The 21,037-nt window shown below is 41.3% G+C and overlaps 1 protein-coding gene across 1 annotated transcript; it reads left to right on the top strand.

Moving 5' to 3' along the window:
* The first annotated feature begins 19,961 nt into the window (after nucleotides 1-19,961).
* Nucleotides 19,962-20,829, top strand: LOC123397006. Its single transcript, XM_045091726.1, has 3 exons — nucleotides 19,962-20,152; nucleotides 20,237-20,344; nucleotides 20,433-20,829. Exons 1-3 carry the CDS (start codon nucleotides 20,079-20,081, stop codon nucleotides 20,827-20,829), a joined length of 579 nt encoding a protein of 192 aa, XP_044947661.1. The 5' UTR covers nucleotides 19,962-20,078.
* Nucleotides 20,830-21,037: the final 208 nt, after the last annotated feature.

Raw genomic sequence — 21,037 nt, forward strand, 5'->3', positions numbered from 1 at the left:
TAAAAGATCACCTCTTGTTTTCTCTTAAATAAGAGAGGCAAAGCCTTTTTTCGAGTTATCTCTCCTTCACCTCATAATTTATCCTATGTGACACTTCTAAAATAACACCATTGTACTCGTGCACATATAATTGTAATACGTTTTCACATGTGTTGCATTTGCGCTGATCCCGAGATACTACATTGACCAAGCTTTTTTTAGACAATGGTTGAATCATGCTCCAAGATGCGCAGAGAACCAGGAGTACATTGACTATTTTTTGTTCTGCAGGAACGACATTGACTGTTGACGAGAATAGATGGATGACTGGGTCACAGGAAACTAGGGAAGTATAAAACTAAATTGTACTTCCTCGTTCCCAAATATATATTTTTTAAGATATTTCATCAAGTGACAGGCAGAGCGAGAACTAAAAAGATTTATACTTAGAGGGTGTTTGTTTTTAGGGACTTATTGATTTTGGGACTTAAAAAAGTCCGTAAAAGTCCCACCTAAACCAAACACAAGGGACTTATTGTGACTTATTATGGTGATTTGAGACTTATCAAATAAGACTCTCTAGTAGGAGCTTATTGGGACTTATTGCTGGTTAGGCCCGTGGAAAAAGTCTCCCGCATCGATCCAGTGGCCGCCGCCCTACACCTCGTCGCTCGCACCGCCCTACCCCTCGCCGGTCGCCGCCCCAATCGCCGCCGGCCCACCGGTCCGTCGCCGCCCCGCCCCGTCGCCGCCCCCGCCCCGTCGCCGCCCGATCGCCGCCCGGTCGAACAAGTGTTATGAACAATTGTTATTTCGGTTGTCACTATTCTGCAATTCATTTGTATGAACAAGGGTTATGTGAACAAGTGTATTTTATTAGGTGCAACATGGACTTATAAGTCCCTGTAAACAAACAGATAGGGACTCGTAAGTCCCTGTAAACAAACAGGTAGGGATTTATAACTTATAAGTTGGGATTTTAAAAAGTCCTAGGACTTATGAAACAAACAGGGCCTTAAGAACGGACGGAGGACCTTGAGAGAAAATTAAAACTGTCCATGGAGCCTTTGGTGTTTGGTCGCTAAGCCCGAACGTGCCAGCCGAGACGTGACCAGTCGACGAAGCACGAGGACAGACCAGGGGCCTGCATGTGATGTCGTACTTGAAAGCAGGCACTAATTAATTTACGCGGAGCATGCATGCATGCATAGAGTACATGAGATGCCGGCGCCGAGATGTTGGAACGCCCATGTCGATGTTTCAACGACGAGGCCAACCGTGCCACGCCCATGCATCATGCATGTGTCGATTATGAGACAGAAGTGCGAACGCACGTGTAATTTTAATTTAACCTCGATGGAGAAGAAGGTCGATGAAGGGTCATGTCTTGTCATTTGCTACAGGGACGTTCGTATTATGAAGCCATTGCTACGTCAAGTCGATTCCCCCGGGCACATGCATGCATAGCCTGAGAGCCTAGGTAGCATGTGTCGGTGGCTTCGTCCTCAAGGAATTATACCATGCGGTACGTAGATCGAGCGCTGCACGCTAATTTTGCCGCCGGGCCGGTTATTCGATTCAAACGCTGCATGTGTCAAGGAATTATATATACCAGCCCAGCCTGAGAGAGAACCTGCTGGAGCATGCAGACTCTCTTTCAAGTGCCCCACACAAAAGCCATGCCATCGTCGTCAACCTCCGATGAAACAGTACCACCGACGTAGATGGCCGGAAACCTACATGCGGCCGTTTTCTTGGGCGCCGCGAGCTGGATATATACCTTGGCCTTTTGTTTACTAGTTCTCGCTCTGCCTGTCACTCGATGACGTCGCCTCGTTGCTGTCATCAGTGACATGCACGGTGCTGTTGACACAGCAACCCCGCCCTTTTTCCGTTTACCGGCTAGCTGTTTCAACGGAGACTTCCGGTTGCAATGGAGCGCATGCGATCGAGTCGCTCATTAGTCATTACTTTCCGGATCTCAAGGCGTAAGATTTCCCAAAATTGACCCGGTCCCAGTCCTCCCATTTGACTTTTTTATCTTTCAAAATGTTACTCCAAAAAAATAATCATGCGAAAACAAATAAAATTTTGATGCTTATGTATAGGATTTGCCACATGAAAATTATCATGCAGCGTAAAAAATTACCAGCATAAATTGTTGTGTTCCAGGGACTAATTGTCGCGCGCTCAATTGAGAACTAACGAACCCCGGTCTCTCCCTCACCTTTGACAAACTGAGGAAAGATGATACATAAACAAAACATAATAGCAAGTTATGTGTAATATTTTTATATTTATGGTAGAATTTGTATTTATTACAATTAGTTTCTCACATTACTGATTTGCAGTTGCGGACCTAGCCTTTGACCCATGGGGTGCCAACCTTACACTCACAATAAAAATGTCATGTATAACCATAAAAAATGTCAGCTTTGCATTTTTAATCCTATAATACATATAGAATTAAAAAATGTCATGTATAACCATAAAAGTCTCTTGCTTCATTTTTCTTCATCGTTCGTTGGTTGGTTTTTCAATTTTTTTATGACCCTAGGGGTCGCACGAGCACCGCATCAGGGATCAATGTCGAAATATCACAGCGGTAGGGAGGCGAGGATGGTAACCATGGAAGTGATATTGCCAGGGAGCACAAACAAGTCGATAATGGAAGCAGTTGGGGCAAGGGTTGGTCCCTTCCCTCCAACTGACGTATTGGCGTTGAGATGGGGGGGGGGGGGGCATGGATCTGTAAGAGTTCTATGTTTTTCGTCAACGTCCTGTGTCCGTTTTTGAGAATAAAATTAATCTCGTTCTTTTGGCGGTACCATGAGGTTGGAAAGTTTTGTGTCCTCGTGGATTTGATTATTCAAACCTGATGAGTTTATGTTGGTGTGTCAAGATTTGTCTGTTGATTTGATTCTAGGTGAATTTTTTCATCGACGCTATGGTGAAGATATTATGATTCGACAGCCCAAGAATCATCCCCAGCCCAAGAATTTCCATCAATCAAGGCTTCCTATATTTTTGGATCGGCAAGTCAAGGTGGTTTCAAAAACCATTATTGGTAATGTTCTTGTGGGTGAAAGAGAGACAATGTCATTGCTTTGGTCCAATTGCAGCATATTTATCGAAGTCTTGAGAGTGTTTTTCTAGCAGAGATTTATACCACACAGAAGGTATTTCCAAGATCTTATTGTAATTATTAGTCATAAGAGTTACTTTGTATTTTCCTAGATTTCAGATCCAAATCGGTGTATCTGTAATTGTTACGAGTATAAATAAAATTAAAGGTGTTTCTAACAAAATAAAGTCCTATATATCAAAGACATGGATGGTATGACCGTTGGATCTTAATGTGATGATCCACAACACATCTGAATACACCCCTTAGTTTTTGCAACAACAATAAAAAAACACGTGAATTTACAATGTACATATGTACCACACAAAACCTTGAGCAAAGTCTAAGCGGCTCTGAAGCTGAACTCTGTAACCATCCATCTCTGATGTATGCTTTTGGGGGAAATCTCTGATTGGACGTTTGAAGTTCAACGATTGCGTTGATCCTCCTTAGAGGTATTTTCTTGGAGGTGGGCATTGGTTTGCAGACTATTTGTGAAAATGACGAGGTAAAATTGTCGTCTTTCCGTTATTTTTTTTTTTTGTACTAGACCGAGCATGCTCACTTCCCCTTAGTGAGATCTACCCACCCGAGTTCATTCTGAACATCATTCGGTTCAATATTCCGAAGGTGCACATATGAGTGTGTGCGTTCATAGAGGTGACTGTCTATCCATGTATGTGAGCGTCTATCTTTATGAAAAACCATTTAAATGTCGTATGAGATCTACCCACACTGTTTTACTTTTGCAACATTGACAACATAATCAATCTTGTATTGTACTCCCTCCATTTCATTTGTAGTGCATATATTCTTTGTATTGATATATCAAACTTAAACTTTGACCAAGTCTATAGAGAAAATATATGCATCTAAAATACCAAAAAAATATGAATACATATATCACGATACATATTTTAATATTGTATTTATTTGACATGTGTCATATTGACTATTTCTTTGTTATATCTAGTAAAAGTCTATGAGGTTGACTTTTCCAAAAAATCTATAAGAACTAAATAAGGACAATAATATTTTGCAACATTGGCAACATAATCAATATCATATTTTACTCCCTTCATTTCATTGTCTAGTGCATGTACATTTTTTGAAAAGCAAAATTCAAAAACTTTGACCAAGTTTTTAAAGAAAAATACCTACTTCCAAAATACCAAAGAAATATCATTGGATATGCCATGAGACATATTTTTATATTGCATTTGTTTGATATACTTTTTGTTGATTTTTTCCACGGTATATTTGGTCAAAGCCTATGACGTTTTGACTTTTCGTAAAAAACAATATTCACTGCATCAATGAAACGTCTTATAAAAGTTTAGAGAGGGAGTATATTGTATTGTATACATGATCGAATTTTCAGTCTAAGAAAAAAAAAACGTCATGTTACAGAGGCGAAAACGATCATATTACCTCCATTCCTCCAAGAGGCAAAAACGATCCCATTCATCCGTATATGCATGGATCCCTGCCCGTCATTAACTCCTGGGTGCTACGTATAGGAAATGTGGAGCGTTGCGTTTCATGAACACGAGCACACGAGGCACATGCATGCGTAGGGTGCAGCGCTCTGCTGGCGACGACGTTGATACTGCAAGCAACAACCCCAACCAGTACGTATGCGTACGGTGCGGCTACTGCAGCTGGCGACGTGCATGGCCGGCCGTGGATATATGTGTACATCTCGCTTCACAAGCATATGTATATGGTGCTCATGCTGGCGGCCGTGGCGTCCAAACTAGGACGTGCATGCAAAACGTGTGCGGCCACATGCACGACACGTTCGGACACGTCTGAACATGCACGTACGTATCTCATAGAGCAGCATGACTGTGTCGGTGGTGGCTTGGTGCTCAACTCAAGGATGGATCTTGCCTGCAAAGAGACGGGAAGGCGTACGTTTTGGACGATGATGTGGTGTGTAGAGCGACACGATCGACGATCGGATCGGTGTCCCGCGTCTCGTCGTGTCGTTAATTACGCTGTCGAATTTCGTTACGGCGTACTGACCGGCCGATCAGTGAAACTGCGAGAGGGAATTGTTTGAAGCAGAAAGTAAAGAACGAAGAGAGATGAATGAAAGATGATTCATTAATCTTTATTGATGATAGCAATGGGGTATTTATATCCGGGCGGATGTACACGTGTTGCTTGGGAATCAAGTAAACTTAAAGTTATTTAAGGGCCAAGTTATTACATAGTTTCCTTGAGAGTCAAGGAAGTGCATGGTTGCTTGAAGACTAAGTAACCTATCTAAGAATTAACTTAATCAATTCTTAACACTCCTCCTTGTACAACGCATCTTTTTGAGTATATGCATCATCTTGGTAAATTCTTTGAATAGTCTTGAAAGTCTCTTCCAAAAACCCTGTGAGAAAAATATGAGGAGAATTGTGCAGACATGTTGCTAAAACTCCTTTAAACCCAGTGAGAAAAATAATAAGGAGAAAATGATGCAACATATAATGATTATTGTCTCTTGATAACTCATATGAGAAAAACCTTTGAAGAAGGAGAAAACTCATTGGTGAGTTTAGATAACAATTGATATGTCTTGAGTACTTCTTTTAAAAAACCCAATAAGAAAAATAGAAAGTATGACATATGATGTTTGAAAAGATATTGCCTCATTAAAGACCATTATGAGAAACTTTCAGAAAAAACTCATAAGGGAAAAGAGCGCGATCTGATATGCCATTGAAAACTCCTTTAGAACACATTGGGAAAATATAAGAAGAAAATGATATGACATACATAGACACTTGTGTTTATATTGTCTCGTTAAAAACCTTCTAGGAGAAACCATTAGGGAAAAACTCATCAAGGGAAAAAGAGCACAATATATGCAATCTGATGATTGCTAACAGGTTATAGTTTGGGAGATTACTCCCCCTGAACTTTGCATATATGGAGGATGTGTCATACCAAGTCTATTGACATTATCATGACATTGTGAATTATTCACAATATATTATTTGCATTCCTCACTTTTCTATAATTCATGAGGATAAGTAATTTTTGAGGAATGTGCCTTATGATATTGGTCTTCATATAACCTATCGGAATTGAGTAACACAAGTTATAGGATCTTGACTAATCAAGTTTATGTGATTGTGTTGAATCTCAACCACATGATTTTGAGTGTGGTTAATCATTCTTCCAAATCATGCATATTTTGCAATGCTTTTAGATAAAGCAATTACGTCGGAATGGTAAGTGGAAATAACCATTAAAGTCCATTTAGATGACTTCCATATGAAGGCTATTCCAGCAAATTCAGTCATTGATATGTCATTTTGGGGATCAAATAAAAATCCAAAATCATTACATCATATCATAGTCATATCTTGTATTTTCTGATGGAATTATCCAAGATTTATGTGAGCTTCAGATATAGGATGATATTCAATATATCAAGCATATACCTTTTATTAGAGGTTGCACTCTAAACAAACATAGCAAATATGGTGTCAGGCCTGACATAGTTTGCAAGCATATGAGTGCTTTCATATAAGTGAGATAGAACTTCAGGTCTTTATGTCACTTCATTATCACCCCTATGTAAGAATATATTTGTACCTGATCAGGGCAGTATGGCCATACAGGTCATTTATTGATATGATACATCCAAATTGAACTTCTCATATATGTTTTGGATATATGTAGACTTATATGTATTCTTGAGAGAATGCTCAAATTGTAAACTTAAGCTAAATTTGATTAAATCCAAATTTTCCGTCTTGAGATGATTTTGTGTATGTTTATGTCTTGTAGAGACATTGATGACGAAATCATCAATACGCACTCAGGTGGTATAAGGAATTCAAATTTGGGATTCCTTAGTTAACACATAAAAAATCATCATTCTTTGAGTAATCCTTCGAAGAAGAAAATCGTTTAATCGGTAGTACCATATGATTTCCGACTATTTCGAGCCATAGAGTGACTTCTGGAATTTTACACAAATACGTTGCGATTTATTTTGGATTCGGAATTGTAAGCCCTTGAGTGACTTTGTTATAAATTTCGAAATGAGTGACTCATATGAGTATGTAGCCACTTCATCCATCAACTGCATGGATGTTACTATTTATTTTATTGCCAATGATATTTAGTATCGAAACCTAGTTTCACTCGTACCAAGAGGGTATGTTACATCATAATCGATGTCGGGTCTCTGGGTGAACCCTTTTGCTACAAGCCTCACTTTCTCACCACCTCATTGACTTTGTCTATGAATGAGAAGTTTTAGTATTCCATATGGAAGATACTTATGAGGAGTAGGTATTACTGTGGTAAATACCACTCGTTTGCAGAGCGAGGCTATTCTTCATTACTTGCTTCCTTTTATGTGAACCAATATGAGTGCAAGAGGCACTCTACCATGGATTTTGGTTCAGGGCCCAAAAAGTTTTAGCAATTTTGAGAAGAAATATATGTCGACATATGTAGACTTATGTTATATGATTCTGGAGGAATCAATGGAATTTGTGGAAATGTATTTAATCATTTTAACTCCTTATGGTTTCCTACAACAATGGAGTCAATGTGTTTCGATGTCCCGACACCAAAACATTTGTGCGCATTTATGTTGGGCTTTGGATGATGAGCATCCAGTGAGGTGTCTTTCAACTTGATGTTGAATTACATTTACTCATTGAGGAATTGATTTCCTCTATTTCGGCGGAAGCATATGCGAGATTATATCTCGTGTGGTCAGATTTCTCCCCCTCTTGCTCTCATTTCGGGAGAAGAGTGGTCTATCAGGTACCTCCATTCTTTCTGACACTTTACTGCAGGAATATAATTGAGTAACACCTTTGTCATCGGTAAATGTATGTGGCGGATTTGCAATGTGTTGCAAATATGTGATTCTAAACTTTTTGTTCAGATTCTTTGAGTACGTGGATATAAGGACTGAATGTCAGTAAGATTTATAATTTATTTCTCGGCATTAGTTCTGGTACTTATCTCCCCCTAATGCCGGAAATGTCCTTATTGCTGATGCAATCAACATACGGGCTATGAATAATTTTGATTGATGAATAAATTGTTATTCCTCACATAGATCCCTAATTTTGTGTGAGGGCCCATTGGTGTATGCTGGAGTAGTGATATAGGTATGTAACCAGAATATCGTAGATAGGAAATACTTTGTTGATTTCCACGTAAATACTACAAGGGAAAGTAGTATGATATGCAGTTGGTATGATTTATATCATACTTACGGTGTGTAATGTCGTATTTGTCTAGCATGAGGCTTGTAAATTACAATTCTATAAGTTTGGTCATATTATTAATTTCACTATCTTTGATAAGATATTTAACTAAACCATTGTGGGTATGTACATAAAGTATTATGTATAATCAGACATTGCTTGTGAAATGAGTTCAACAAAGTTGTCCATTCGAATGAATTTATCCCTTGTTTAGGATAACTTGCTCTTACTTTGAGAAGTTAAGCAATTAATTTAGTTATGTCAGACACACTTGAAATCATTTTATAAATGTTTCCATGACTGCCATGAAGTATCTATATAATACAACATAATGGTTGATTAATCCACATATCTTCTGAATGTGTTCAAGGAAGAATGAGTGGCTCATTTGAAATTTTAAGGTGAGAGAGACTTAAAACTTATTTTCCGTATGACACATGTGGTGCATATAAAATCTATTGATTTGGGAAATATTGTAACTAAAAAAATGTGACCAATAGAATTGCCAATAATTTTTCTAATCAACCCCAAACCAGGATTGTAAGGCTTAAAGCCAAATATTTTGTAGGATTTAGAAAATTATTTTGTACGCAACAAAGTTAAGAATGAATTTATCCATACATTTAAAATTTATCAAATATAATGTCCAATAAATAGGATATTGGACATTGCACTACATGTAGTAGTACAAGTATAGGCAAACAATATTGTGAAAATAATCAGGATATTACATGAGGTCTCCCATATTATTGAAAAATGATTTACGCAAACATATCATAGGCGCAAAAGAATTGATCATTCATTTATTGCACTATATTTTTGGTTCTCCTTCTGATGAAGATTCGAGAACATCATTTACGAGAATAGTTTATGGTCATATGTTGCAAATTTTCAAATATCCCAATGAACCTATTTGCGTTTTAATAAATTCATCGTGTGGTTTGACCATATGTTTGAGGGTTTGGTAATCATATGTACAATATTTATATAACCACACATTTGACAAACTTAAGAGTTGTCTTTGTGATCATTTGAAAATGATCAATTCCCAATTAAAAGGTAATTCTGTCATTGGTTATCTTTAGCCTCCACTTTACTTTGAATTTCTCATGGTTCAATTTTGTGACCACCCACTTGCTACTCAATACTAGAAAATATTTGAAATAATGGTATAGCACCCGTTGGGTGAATATGATGATTTTAAGATACAATATATTTCTTTACCATGAAAATGGTAATGCCATCATAAGAGGATGTAAAGTGTATTATGGGCTTTTAAATCATATTTAAATATGAAAAATATCTGATCACAAAATCTCAACTTAAAGTCTACCAAGATTGTAAGTTGCGATAGACTTGAGGCCTTGAAAATTATTGGGTGATCATTCCAAATGTGCTCATGGCAGCATGTTTCTCTTCAAGGAAACATTCAAGGTGAATATATATTCATCCATTTATGTACTTAGCTTGAGAATCAAATGAAGTTGGTGACATATAAAATGCAATATGTACATATATAGCTATTAAAAGAATAGCCACAATTTTTTTTCCTGAAGGTGGAGTTATAGTGGCAATAAGACCACGGGTGGATACAACGACTGATGTCGTGAATCATCTTACAATAAATAATCTCACCTAACATGTATTTACTGTATATGGAAATGTGAGTCATGCTTACTTGAAAATGCTAATGCATTTATTTAATTTACTTCTAGGAGTAAGTGACATATATGAATAAATGATTTGTTTGAGAACAATCATGTCAAGGTGATCCTTGGTGAACCTGGATGTATCCAATATAACACACGTAATGAAATTATTTCTAATGTTTTGCACTTCATTCTTGAGGAAGTGTGTGACTTTAGAGTCACTGCCAAAACATATAGACTTGCATGCTTAACATTGGTTAGTCACTATGAAAGTATAACCACGATGTGATGTGGACCTTGGGAAAATGTTGAGACACTCAATCGTTACCATAAATTATGGGATCCATCTTGATGGATGGACGACATTATAGTTAGAAATAGTGAAGCACGCTCCATTGCCATGTATTTTACCAATGTAATAGAAGGTAATCATATGTATATGCAAATATTTCTGTAGTTTCCTATTACATATTCAAGCAAAGTGTGCAAGAAAATTATTTACTATGAGAGTAAAATATTTTAAAGAACAACAACAATAAATGCTTCAGAGGAGAAAATTCTAGTACGGCTGATGCCTTATAGCCATATGTGTACACCTCAATTTATATAGGATAACACTTTGAAGATAGTCACCAATATGGTGTAGATCTCGCAGTAATAGAAAACACAGTCTGACTTTTGTCAGTATATGTTCATAATTCTATTACCTTATGTTATGCTATATTTAAGAAAAACACTTTGAAGGTAGTCATATGTGAGGATGACATGATGTAGACCTCACATCAATGATGAATAATCTATGAATTGTGCAGTAGATGTCATCAATACCTTGTGATTCATAAATAAATTTTGCGCAAGTCATATTAAGTATGACACTTTATAACTCTTATTTGAGTTTATATCAATGTTTGGAAGAAAATTTAATTTCCATCCCAAAGTTATAACTGTTGTCCTAAACATGCATGTCTTAAATTCCGAAGGAATAAATATACACAAAACATTCTTTTGCATTAGTATCACCGTGGTAATACATATAGATGCAATTTAATAGTTTGTATTTTATGTAATATATGAAGACATGAGGCTTCAAATGATATTTCACGATGTAGATGGTACATAATTATATTTCATGCAATTTAGGAAGACATAAAAATCTAGCCTGAGGTCCGGGTATTTTCGTTAATAATAAACTAGGAAATGCCAAACTGCAAACCTATCGAAGGGATAAGGTTTCACCACATGCTTATCTTCTGCGTGAGTGTGTGATGGCGTTTGGGAAACACGGCCGTTGTTTATGCATGTGGCCTCGCCTACACGATTTGTATGCTTGTTGTGTTCTTGTGCAGCCGCTCGGCGGGAGGGTGCGTTGGGGAAGAGCGCTTTGGGTACGAGTCGGAGAACATCGCGCGTCGGGCTACTAGGTGCGAACCGCTATGTCATGGCCGAGGTCCGCCGCGTGGGCTGGGTGCCACCTCTATGCCGGTGGGCTGAAGAGAAGAGTGCCGCGATGTTCGAGCGTGTGAGACGCGCTGTGCCGTCTTCCTATGGCTCGACGACTGAAGGCCTTGCCTTCAGACGGATCATCGGGGACTTGCCGTGCCGCGCTACCGGGAAGCGTGTATCCCTTTTGTAGTATGCCTTTTGTGAGTTTTTTCGTGATAGCGATTCCTGCAGAGTATCATCATGGACGGTGTCGTGTGTCGTCGAGGAAGAACTACGTCATGGCTGTTCATGCGTTCCCGACGATGTCACCGCGGGTTGATGTCGCCCAACACCGGAGCGACGTAGTGGCCGTAGTAGTTGGCTTGTTCTCAATGAACGCATGCGAAAACCATCACAAAGTTGATTAGCTTATTTATTTATTTTTAAACTAAAACGAGAACAAACGAACGAGACATCTACATTAATCTATCAAGATCGATCGAGGATGGTTAGCTCTTACTTCCTCACAGAATAATAAAACTATGTCAAAGTAATAATCCCTGGTTGCATGCATGCCGATGCATGCCCGACGTTCTGTCGCAGCCAACCTTGCAGCCGTGCACAGCCTGCCGTCGCCGCGCTTGCTACGCCAGTCGTCTCCGCCGACGGCACGCGAAGAGGCCGGCCGGGGCTGGTGCCGCGGTGGTGGCCGTTGTTTCGCCTCCTGCGGAAGTGCTCGTCTGTGCCTTCGATTTGCTTATGGAGGACTATCTCTTACCGTACTACCGTGTCATAGCAACGTTGTTTTGTCGTCTAGCCACCGGATCATGTTGATCGACGGCCCCATACAAACGCATCCAGCGACGTCATCAAGGTGCCGCCACGAGCGCTAGATGGAGACGCCACATCCAGTGGTGCCACCAACGCATGCATGGAGACTTCTGTCATGCGATTTCTTTCAGGTAGAGTCCTCGTGCTGATAACGTGTTTGAAGTCGATAGTAAAGAACCTAGAGAGATGAATGAAAGATGATCCATTAGTCTTTATTGATGGTAACAATGGGGTATTTATACCCGGACGGAAGTACACGTGTTGCTTGGGAGTCATGTAAACTTTAAGTTATTTAAGGACTAAGTTATTACATAGTTTTCTTAAGAGTCAAGGAAGTGCATGGTTGTTTGAAGACTAAGTAACATATCTAAGAATTAATTTAATCAATTCTTAACAGGAATAACCCGTCGGCGAAGAGAATCTTGAAACTGAAAACGTGCATGAACATGACCTCACGCGCGCGCGTCAACCCTCCCAATCATCACCGGCCGCTGCCGGTGTTGCATGATGGCGAAACCTGCGGCCGTTTCCTGCCGTACGGCCGATGGAACCTCCTCCGTGGTTCTCCGTCACCAATGACGTCGCATCGCTACCGTCACTGGTGACACGCACGGCGCCGCGCCGGCGTTGATCATCCTCCGCCCAGCTAGCCGTACGTTCTCCGATCCTTCGGGCCAGCCGGTTCCGGCGGTGCGTGGTAGGCTAGGCCTAGCTAGCTAAACAAAACAAAAAGAAGTACTCCAGCTCGTGTCCGGCGCGCCGTCTGTAAGCAGCAACCTGCCATGGCCACGCCACTGGTCGCCTCGGTCGATCCATCTCAACGCACTTCTTCGCCATGGCGACCACGAGATGCAACGCCAGGCAGGCAGTACCGTCACGCAGTGTCTAATGCAAGCCTGAAAATGCAGAATGATAAAACCAGAAAGAGTGTCAGATGTATCGTAAGCATGTGTTGAATTCACGCCCTGTGTATATATCTCATTTCGTTTTTTTTTTGGCGAAAAACTTCTATCTATTCATATTCCATTATGGTAGTACAAGGAACATTAACAATAATGAAAATTACAGGAAACTTTATTAAAAATAATAAAAACTACGTTCATATTCGTAGGCCACCTAACGACGACTGCAAGCACTGAAACGAGCCGAAGGCACGCCATCACCATCGTCCCTCCTTTGTCGGAATCGGGCAAAACTTATTGTTGTAGACAGTCATGAAATCGTCGTGCTAAGGCCCCATAGAAGCAGTGCACCACAACAACAACCGATGTGATGAAGAGTAGCATATGTCGAAAGGATGCAACCTGAAGACACACGATCATAGACGAATGAACACCAGATTCGAACAGGTCCGCCAAAGACAAATTCACGGGAGATACACCTCCACATGCCTACCGACGATGCTAGACTCACCATCTGAACGGAGGGCTAGGCGGAAAAATCTTATTCCATCTTCAAGGAGCTGTCGTCCTCTCGACTTCCTAAGCAAGATGCAAACCATAACAAAACTAAAAAAACATCTAAAAACATATCCCTCCCACCGGTAAGGACCGGGATCCATCACGTCCCCATGGCCCAAAGGCCACGGGAGACGAGGCGGACCGGCGGCGACTCTAGCAGGAGGTGGAGGAACCCTCGGCTTTTAGGGGAGAGGAGCCAGGAGGCGGTGGCTACGAACAAAGGCGACGAATCTATCTATCTGTGCAAACAGTTGTAAATAGATAAATTGGTAATAAATATTTTTCTTTAACCCCCAAAAATATTTCTATGTAAAACTAAAGCATAAAATCGGTATTATTTTTTTGTGAGTGTGGTAATGAAAGTTTAAAGTTTAAACGTTGCATAGAACAATCTCAGAAAATTCATGGTTATGGGGAGTATTACTTGATTATCTGCGTGAGCAGGCAGAGATAGCTAATTACACAAGTTACACCCTCCGTTTTATAATGTAGTGTCTAGATTTTTAAAGTAAAGTCAAAGTTTACATATCTTGACTAGGTTTATAGAGAAAAATATTTATAACTACAACATCAAATATATACATTATAAAATTATGTCTCGTGATGTAGATGTTCTTTTCTACAACTTTGGTCAAAGTTTATTAAGCTTGGCTTTAAAAGAGAATCTATAACCACTACATTATTGAATGGATGGAGAATATAGAAACATTCATACAAATATATTCATAAGGATTACCTCGCCACTATGTACCGATTCAATTGTTCGGCCTTTGTTTATAAAGTTGGGCACAAGCCTCTTTCGAGAGCTCACGTTGTTGTTGTTGTTTCTAAATTTGTAAACATATTGTTTTTACCATGTTCAGCTATTTCAATCGAAATATTTGTTTTAGTTTCCTTGGAAAATAAAATGCTTCAAATGGTCGCAACATGTATTTTATTAAATGATAAATGTCCCATGTATGATACGAAGCAACATGATCCAAACGCCTTATTACCACCCATCTTGCCTAATCAAACACATGACATCAACAAACACTTTTTTTTTGTTTTTTCGACTTAAAAATGTTTTATATCTTAAATAAAAAAAATCTGTTTTCATCATTAAATCCATCTTGACGAGATCTTCAAAACTATATATCGTATTCATATTTTTTGGACAAAAAAATTCGGCCAAAAGTTGCCATGATGTTTACATGAAAATTGCCATAGTCTTTACATTAAAGTTGGAACGACATGTTTCATCTAGTTTTTCTTCAGATTTAAGCTACCATTGTATTTTAACTACTTTTCAAGGCAATTTTTATTAATTAACCATGATTTTTAGTAATTAATCACGATAAATTTAATTCATCATGGCAAATTGAGTTTGTAGATCATGACAATTTAAGTATTTTTACCAAGGAAATTCTAGTATTTTGATCATGAAAAATATTAGTGCACGTATCATTTAAGTAGTTCACAATGACAGTTGTAATTTATAGTTCATGGAAAATTTAAGCCATTGACCAAGCATTTTTAAATTAATTGATGATGAATTACTGTTTAACTATGAATCATGTGAAAATTATTTCATGGATCATGTTTTTTTTACTAAATCATCATGGCAAGTGTAGTTTCTTAATTCCTTTTTTATAACATGTCAAAATTTAACTTAAACATCGAAGAAAAGGTAACGCAAACGTATCATGGCAACTTCAATGTAAACACTATGACCATTTATGTACAATAGACATGACAACTTTTAACCTCAAAAAAATCGTCGGAACATATCCATATGAGATCTAGTGTCGAAGATCTCTTCATCACGTGTGTAAAAACGTATTCTATAGAAAACGAAAGCAGATAAAATGGTAATAGTTTGATTTTTGCGGGTGTGGTAATAAAAGTTAAAAGGCTGCATAAAACAGTTTCAGAAATTTGGTGGTTATGTGAAGTACTAGTTGAGTATCTAGGTCAGCTTCCCCGCCGAAAAAAAGAGAGTATCTCCGTAAGCATGGAGAGATAGGTAATTGCACAAGTTATACTTTCTATTCCATAATATAGTGTCTGGAGTTTTTTGTAAAGTCAAAGTTTACATATTTTGACCAAGTTATAGAGATTTTTTTTATAAATAGAACACCAAATATATACGATATCAAGGTATGTCTCATGGTGTAGATGTTCTTTTCTACAACTTTGGTCAAAGTTAATTAAGCTTGGCTTTTCAAAAGATCTACAACCACTACATTATGAAATGGAGGGAGCATATAGAAAGATTAGCTTGAATATATCCATAAGGATTACCTCACCGCTTTGTTTTTTTTTCAACAGGGGGAGAGGAAAGCCCCTCCACCACCTGAATGTATTACGTATAGAGATGGGGAAAAACTTGAGCGTCCAGATTACACAGAGGGAAGAGACATGAAATAGAACCAGCACTATTGGACACCCCCAAGGGAAGGGGCACAAACACCCCCAGCAAAACGCGAGGCAATCCTAAGAACAGCGAGCCAAGTGTCGATGTGGATGCGATCATCCGTCGTCAGCCTCGCACGCCAAAGCACCGCATCATCACAAACAGGCAGCGATGGTAGCAGCAAGAGACGATCCGTGAACACGACGGCAGGCCATCCCTGAACACGACGACATTGTGCCATTTCCTTTTCAACAACAAAGAAGGACGAGGGCAGCCGGCAAGGTGGCGCCGACCGTGGGGGAGGCATCGAAGAAGTGGAGAGCCCTGACCGTAGGGCCCTCCGGAGACAAGCCGATGCACCGCCAAAACTGCACTGCGAATGGGCAGCTGAAAACGAGGTGGTCGGCAGCCTCCAGCTCAGCCTCGCAACAGGGGCACCCCGCCTCCGCCGCAGTGAGGATGGTTTTGTGAAGGAGCACGTCCCACGTATGGACACGCGACAGGGTGAGCAGCCACCCGAAGAACTTGACGTGCGAAAGAGACCGGAACGACCATAAAAGGTCGTCGTTGCTGCTCCCACGCCCCAAAGAGGGAGAGGACGTACGTCGCCCGCGAAGAGAACTTGCCCTTCGGGACCGCGTAGAGGGTGGCATGCCTAGAGTTCGACGACGCACCCTGAGGACACCACACCAATAGCCGCTCGACAACGACGCACTCCCCGACATTCAGCGGGGTGAGCTAGGGCACGAGCAATACCCGCACGCCGCACCGACGGGCCTCCTATACCATGGCCTCCGGGCAGGTGGCACCGCACCACTTTGTAGTGGGTCAGTTTTGGCCTTTCTCTCCCTAATCTATTCCTCTATCCCTAATCTTTACCTAATAATAAAGAGGCTATCGCTTCTGTCGAAAAACCCGTCGAGGCATTTTTATAAAAAGACCCTCCTCTTTTCTGGTAATGGAACTCGCAGTCCCTGACGAGAGAAAAAACAAATTAGCCCACCCACCGCACAAGCAGGGCTCTGCCTCCCGATCCCATCTCGACCTCCAGCACGCCGCCGCTTCACGCCGTCCCGCCTCACCACGACGCCGTCCGTCGCCGCGCGCGCGCCGCCTCACCGCGACGCCGTTCCCCGCCGCGCCGCGCCGCCTCACCGCGCGCCACTTGCCGCCGCCCCGCCTCACCGCGACGCCGTTCCCGTCGCGCCGCGCCGCCTCACCGCGCGCCACTTGCTGCCGACCCGCCTCACTGTGCACCGCCCTTACTCACTGCACCTCACCGCGTGGAGTGTGCCGTCCGCCGCCACCTACCTGCCGAGCGTGCCTACCCCTACCTCAAGTGCCCCCACACTCACGCCCTCGACATGTATGGCCGCTGAAGGCTGGACGCGCGGTGGTGTTGTGCTGGAGTTTCGGGCGCTCAAATGGGATGGCTAGCCGTTGTGTGTGGTGGCATCGGTCAGTCGGCTGCTGCAAGCCGTGGCAGATCACGACGAGCGTGAGCACCCACCTTTCGTTCTGAGTTGGGTAGTTCCTTGATTTATTTTCAGCATCAGCTTAAGTACCTACCTCATGTTCTTCCTCCACTCTATTCATAAATAGAATCTGAACTCGAGCTTCCAGCCACAACTTTTAGTATTCTAGCGTACTCATCAACTCCATAGTTACCGCTGGGGTCAATTTTTTGATCAAATCTTGAAAAAAGCGAGGATTGTCAAGTAATAAGATAAATGTGCTTACAAACAATTCCTGAAAAGTAGATAACAGGCTCATGAACTAAGAAGACATGCCTACATATTATACATAGAGGCTTCTGACTTCATTGATTCCTCAAGCCTTGCGGTTGTGAAATATCTATGCTAGGTTGCCACACTTCATCCACCTTCATTTGATGAGGTACAGTCAGATTCGGCTTGTTTATTACTTTATGGTTGCTTATCTTCTCATTACAGTGATGGATAATTTGATGAAAAATTATCTTCTCTTTGATGGTCAAGGTTCTAGAGTTCATTGCTATGAAAGAAGGCGTGGCTAGATTTGCCTCGTGGAATTTTCAGTAGAATGGCAGCGGGAACGAGTAAAAATCTACTGACATGCATTTGCAAAAGAAATTGTTCCACACCATGATTTCATTCTCCTTTGTTCTTTAAATGTCCGCAAGTTCCAAATGTTATGATATTATACTAATGATGAGATTGATTTGGCCGCAACCACCGCATGATTTTCATGCATTACAACATCATAGGAGATTGCGGTAGATCACACCGACTTAGGATACAATTTCCGTGCATATTTTGTTGTTGCTAAATCCTTTCTCTCGCAGTTTTAATCAGTGATCATGAGTAACAAAATAAATTTCTGTTTTTTTGCTATTCAGTACATGTGAGATTCGTTTTTGGACTTCACAACAAGAGTAAAATTTATTGATTTGACTTCTATGCAGGTTGTATCTTGTTCGGAGGAAAATCAGAAAATTGATTGAGCATGATGTGTCACCTTATTTCATTTTCCTGTAAGCTCTAATGTACCTAATGCTAACATGTTCTTTGTGATCTCAAGAGCCCAGCCAAGATCATGATTACATGGTTTATTTAATCTTTCAAGTATGGCAGCGAACACGAGCATCCATTCAAGATTTTTCAAGTTCTGGTAGAGTTATGAACCCTTCGCTAGAGGCATCATCCCTAGGTTGCTGGAGGATCAAGATGGTGGCATCAGGGTTCCCATGACCATGCTCGCCACGTTTGAGCTCCGCAAGCATGCCCCCAAGCTCGTAACCTTCTCATATCTGCAGTGCCTCTCTTTAGTTGTTGTAATTTTGCCTTCAGTTTATAATGCCAGAAGAACACTAACCCTATCTAGCATCAAGTCATTATTGTTATGGACACAACAAAGTATAGGTATTTTCATAGGTAGTATCTGTCGTCCGTCTTGGCTTTTTTGCGTAAAAGTCCCTCCGTTTTCGAGCATTCAACCCGCAGTCCCTGATTAAGTTAAAAAACGTTTCGCTTTTACGTAGCGCCCCCAGGCTTATCCATTCCCGTCCTCAACCGCAGGGCTGACGGGAGAGGAGGCGATGGAGCTCGGGGTGGGGCCTTGTCGCCGGCGACGCCAGGCCGAGGGGCGGTGTGCGGGACCGAGGAGGCAGGGTCGAGGAGGTATGGCGCGTGGACGCAGGAGGATAAGGAGGCGGGGTGGACGAGGGCGGTGTGCGGGCGCAGGAGGATGCTCCGCAGCGAGGATCCCATTCCCGTCGCGTCCCCCCGTCCCGGTCGCCGAGCCCCTGCGTACGAACCGCGGCCTCCTGTTCAACGTCGGCCGCGGGTTGGAGCTGCTGCTGACCTCCGAGCCTTCCGAGCAGGCGGTGCGCTCCTTCTCGCTGCGCGACCCGCGCTGGATGGACCACCACGTCGGGTACCCGGACTGGCTCGCCGACGTGAGGATGGAGGTCAGGCACGCGCTCCGCTCCCCCTCCTCTAGCTCCACATTTGGCGACGTAGGGAACCTCTCGTCTCGTCTCTGAAGGTAGAGTGGCCAGAGGAGCACCGACGTGGTGAGCTTCCCCTTTCCCCATCTACACCCAGATCTGAAGATCAACTACAGTTTGTACGCCCCCATCTACACCCAGATCTGAAGATCAACTACAGTTTATACGTTCCAGTATCAGACCAGTAAGTTCTGTTATTGTATCCCACAGATATAGTCCAGGGCCTCATGTTACGAATGTATCCTTATCTCTTTGCTATAAACACTCTGTGGTCAAGTTTCTATTTTTGTTTCTTTGGACTGTGCACACAACTTCTTTGACAAGCTTCAGATTCTTCATTTATTTGTCCAAACTATTTACTATTTAGGCAGCCGTGCTAGCGTGTTTATAAATCAATTGCTTTATTTCAAATTATGAACTGTCAGCATTATTGGGCAATTATTTAAAATTCATGTTATGAATTCTCAGTTTGACTGAATCCTAAGAAAATCGTGATGCAGATGGTAAAATATGCTTCCTATAATGGTCAACGTGAAGCTGCATCGAAGGCTGTGGATTTTTGCCTAAGGTATATAGATGAGGAAAGCAGGCATTTGTTGATGAAATAAACTTACCTTCATATATGATTATCATAATGTCTGTTGTTTCCTAGAGCTTTGGAAGATTTCGACTTGGCTCTACATGGATCACCGAGTGAACCATCAGCATCTGTTGAAGTCATGCGTAGCAAAATCAGTGATGTCATTCAAACTTTGGACAAGTACAAGAAAACGAGTCACCTCTCTTCTTTATTACTAAAAAGGAGCCCTTTAGTGATCTTAATTTTATACTTGGTTCAATTGTTTCAGCATCATGCAACTTGTGCCATCAACACTGATACGAAAAGAAAGGATGCTTGGAGATGCCAGCGACCAAAGAAGATCAAAGGCAACATCTGAAACATGTGAGAAGCCAATCGAGACAAAGAATACATTCCGTGGGTGGCTGCAAGTGTTCAAGCCCATTCATCAGGAGAGGTATCAACGTCGCAGGAGATGGAGGAAAGCTAGCCGTGAACAACGAGCTGTGGTCGATACGAATGATACACCTGACAAGTGGCAGCAAGGGAAATTCAAGCACGGCAACTCTCGAAGGGAAAAGGCAGTGGTCCCGGGTGGCTGGTTGCTGTCTTTCTTCTTTCTGATATCGATGGTCCTCGTTATGTCTTCTTCCCACTGTTATGTAACGGAGTCCGTATCTTACTGACACGGAATGTCTGCAGAAACCTAGGCTTATTGTAGATGGAGTGTTGAGTTATGGTTTTGGCCGTGGTTAATGTATGGACATGTTTATGTGAGGTTGCTGGTTGCATCAAGTTTTGGTTCAGTTTTGGATGACTGAAACTAGGTAGAGCATACTCCATTGTAAAATTAGAAACTAGAAATGTTGCACAGAGATGTTAATCTATTTAACC

Source organism: Hordeum vulgare, chromosome 5H (assembly GCF_904849725.1).
Source record: "Hordeum vulgare subsp. vulgare chromosome 5H, MorexV3_pseudomolecules_assembly, whole genome shotgun sequence".
Classification (NCBI taxonomy): Eukaryota; Viridiplantae; Streptophyta; class Magnoliopsida; order Poales; family Poaceae; genus Hordeum; species Hordeum vulgare.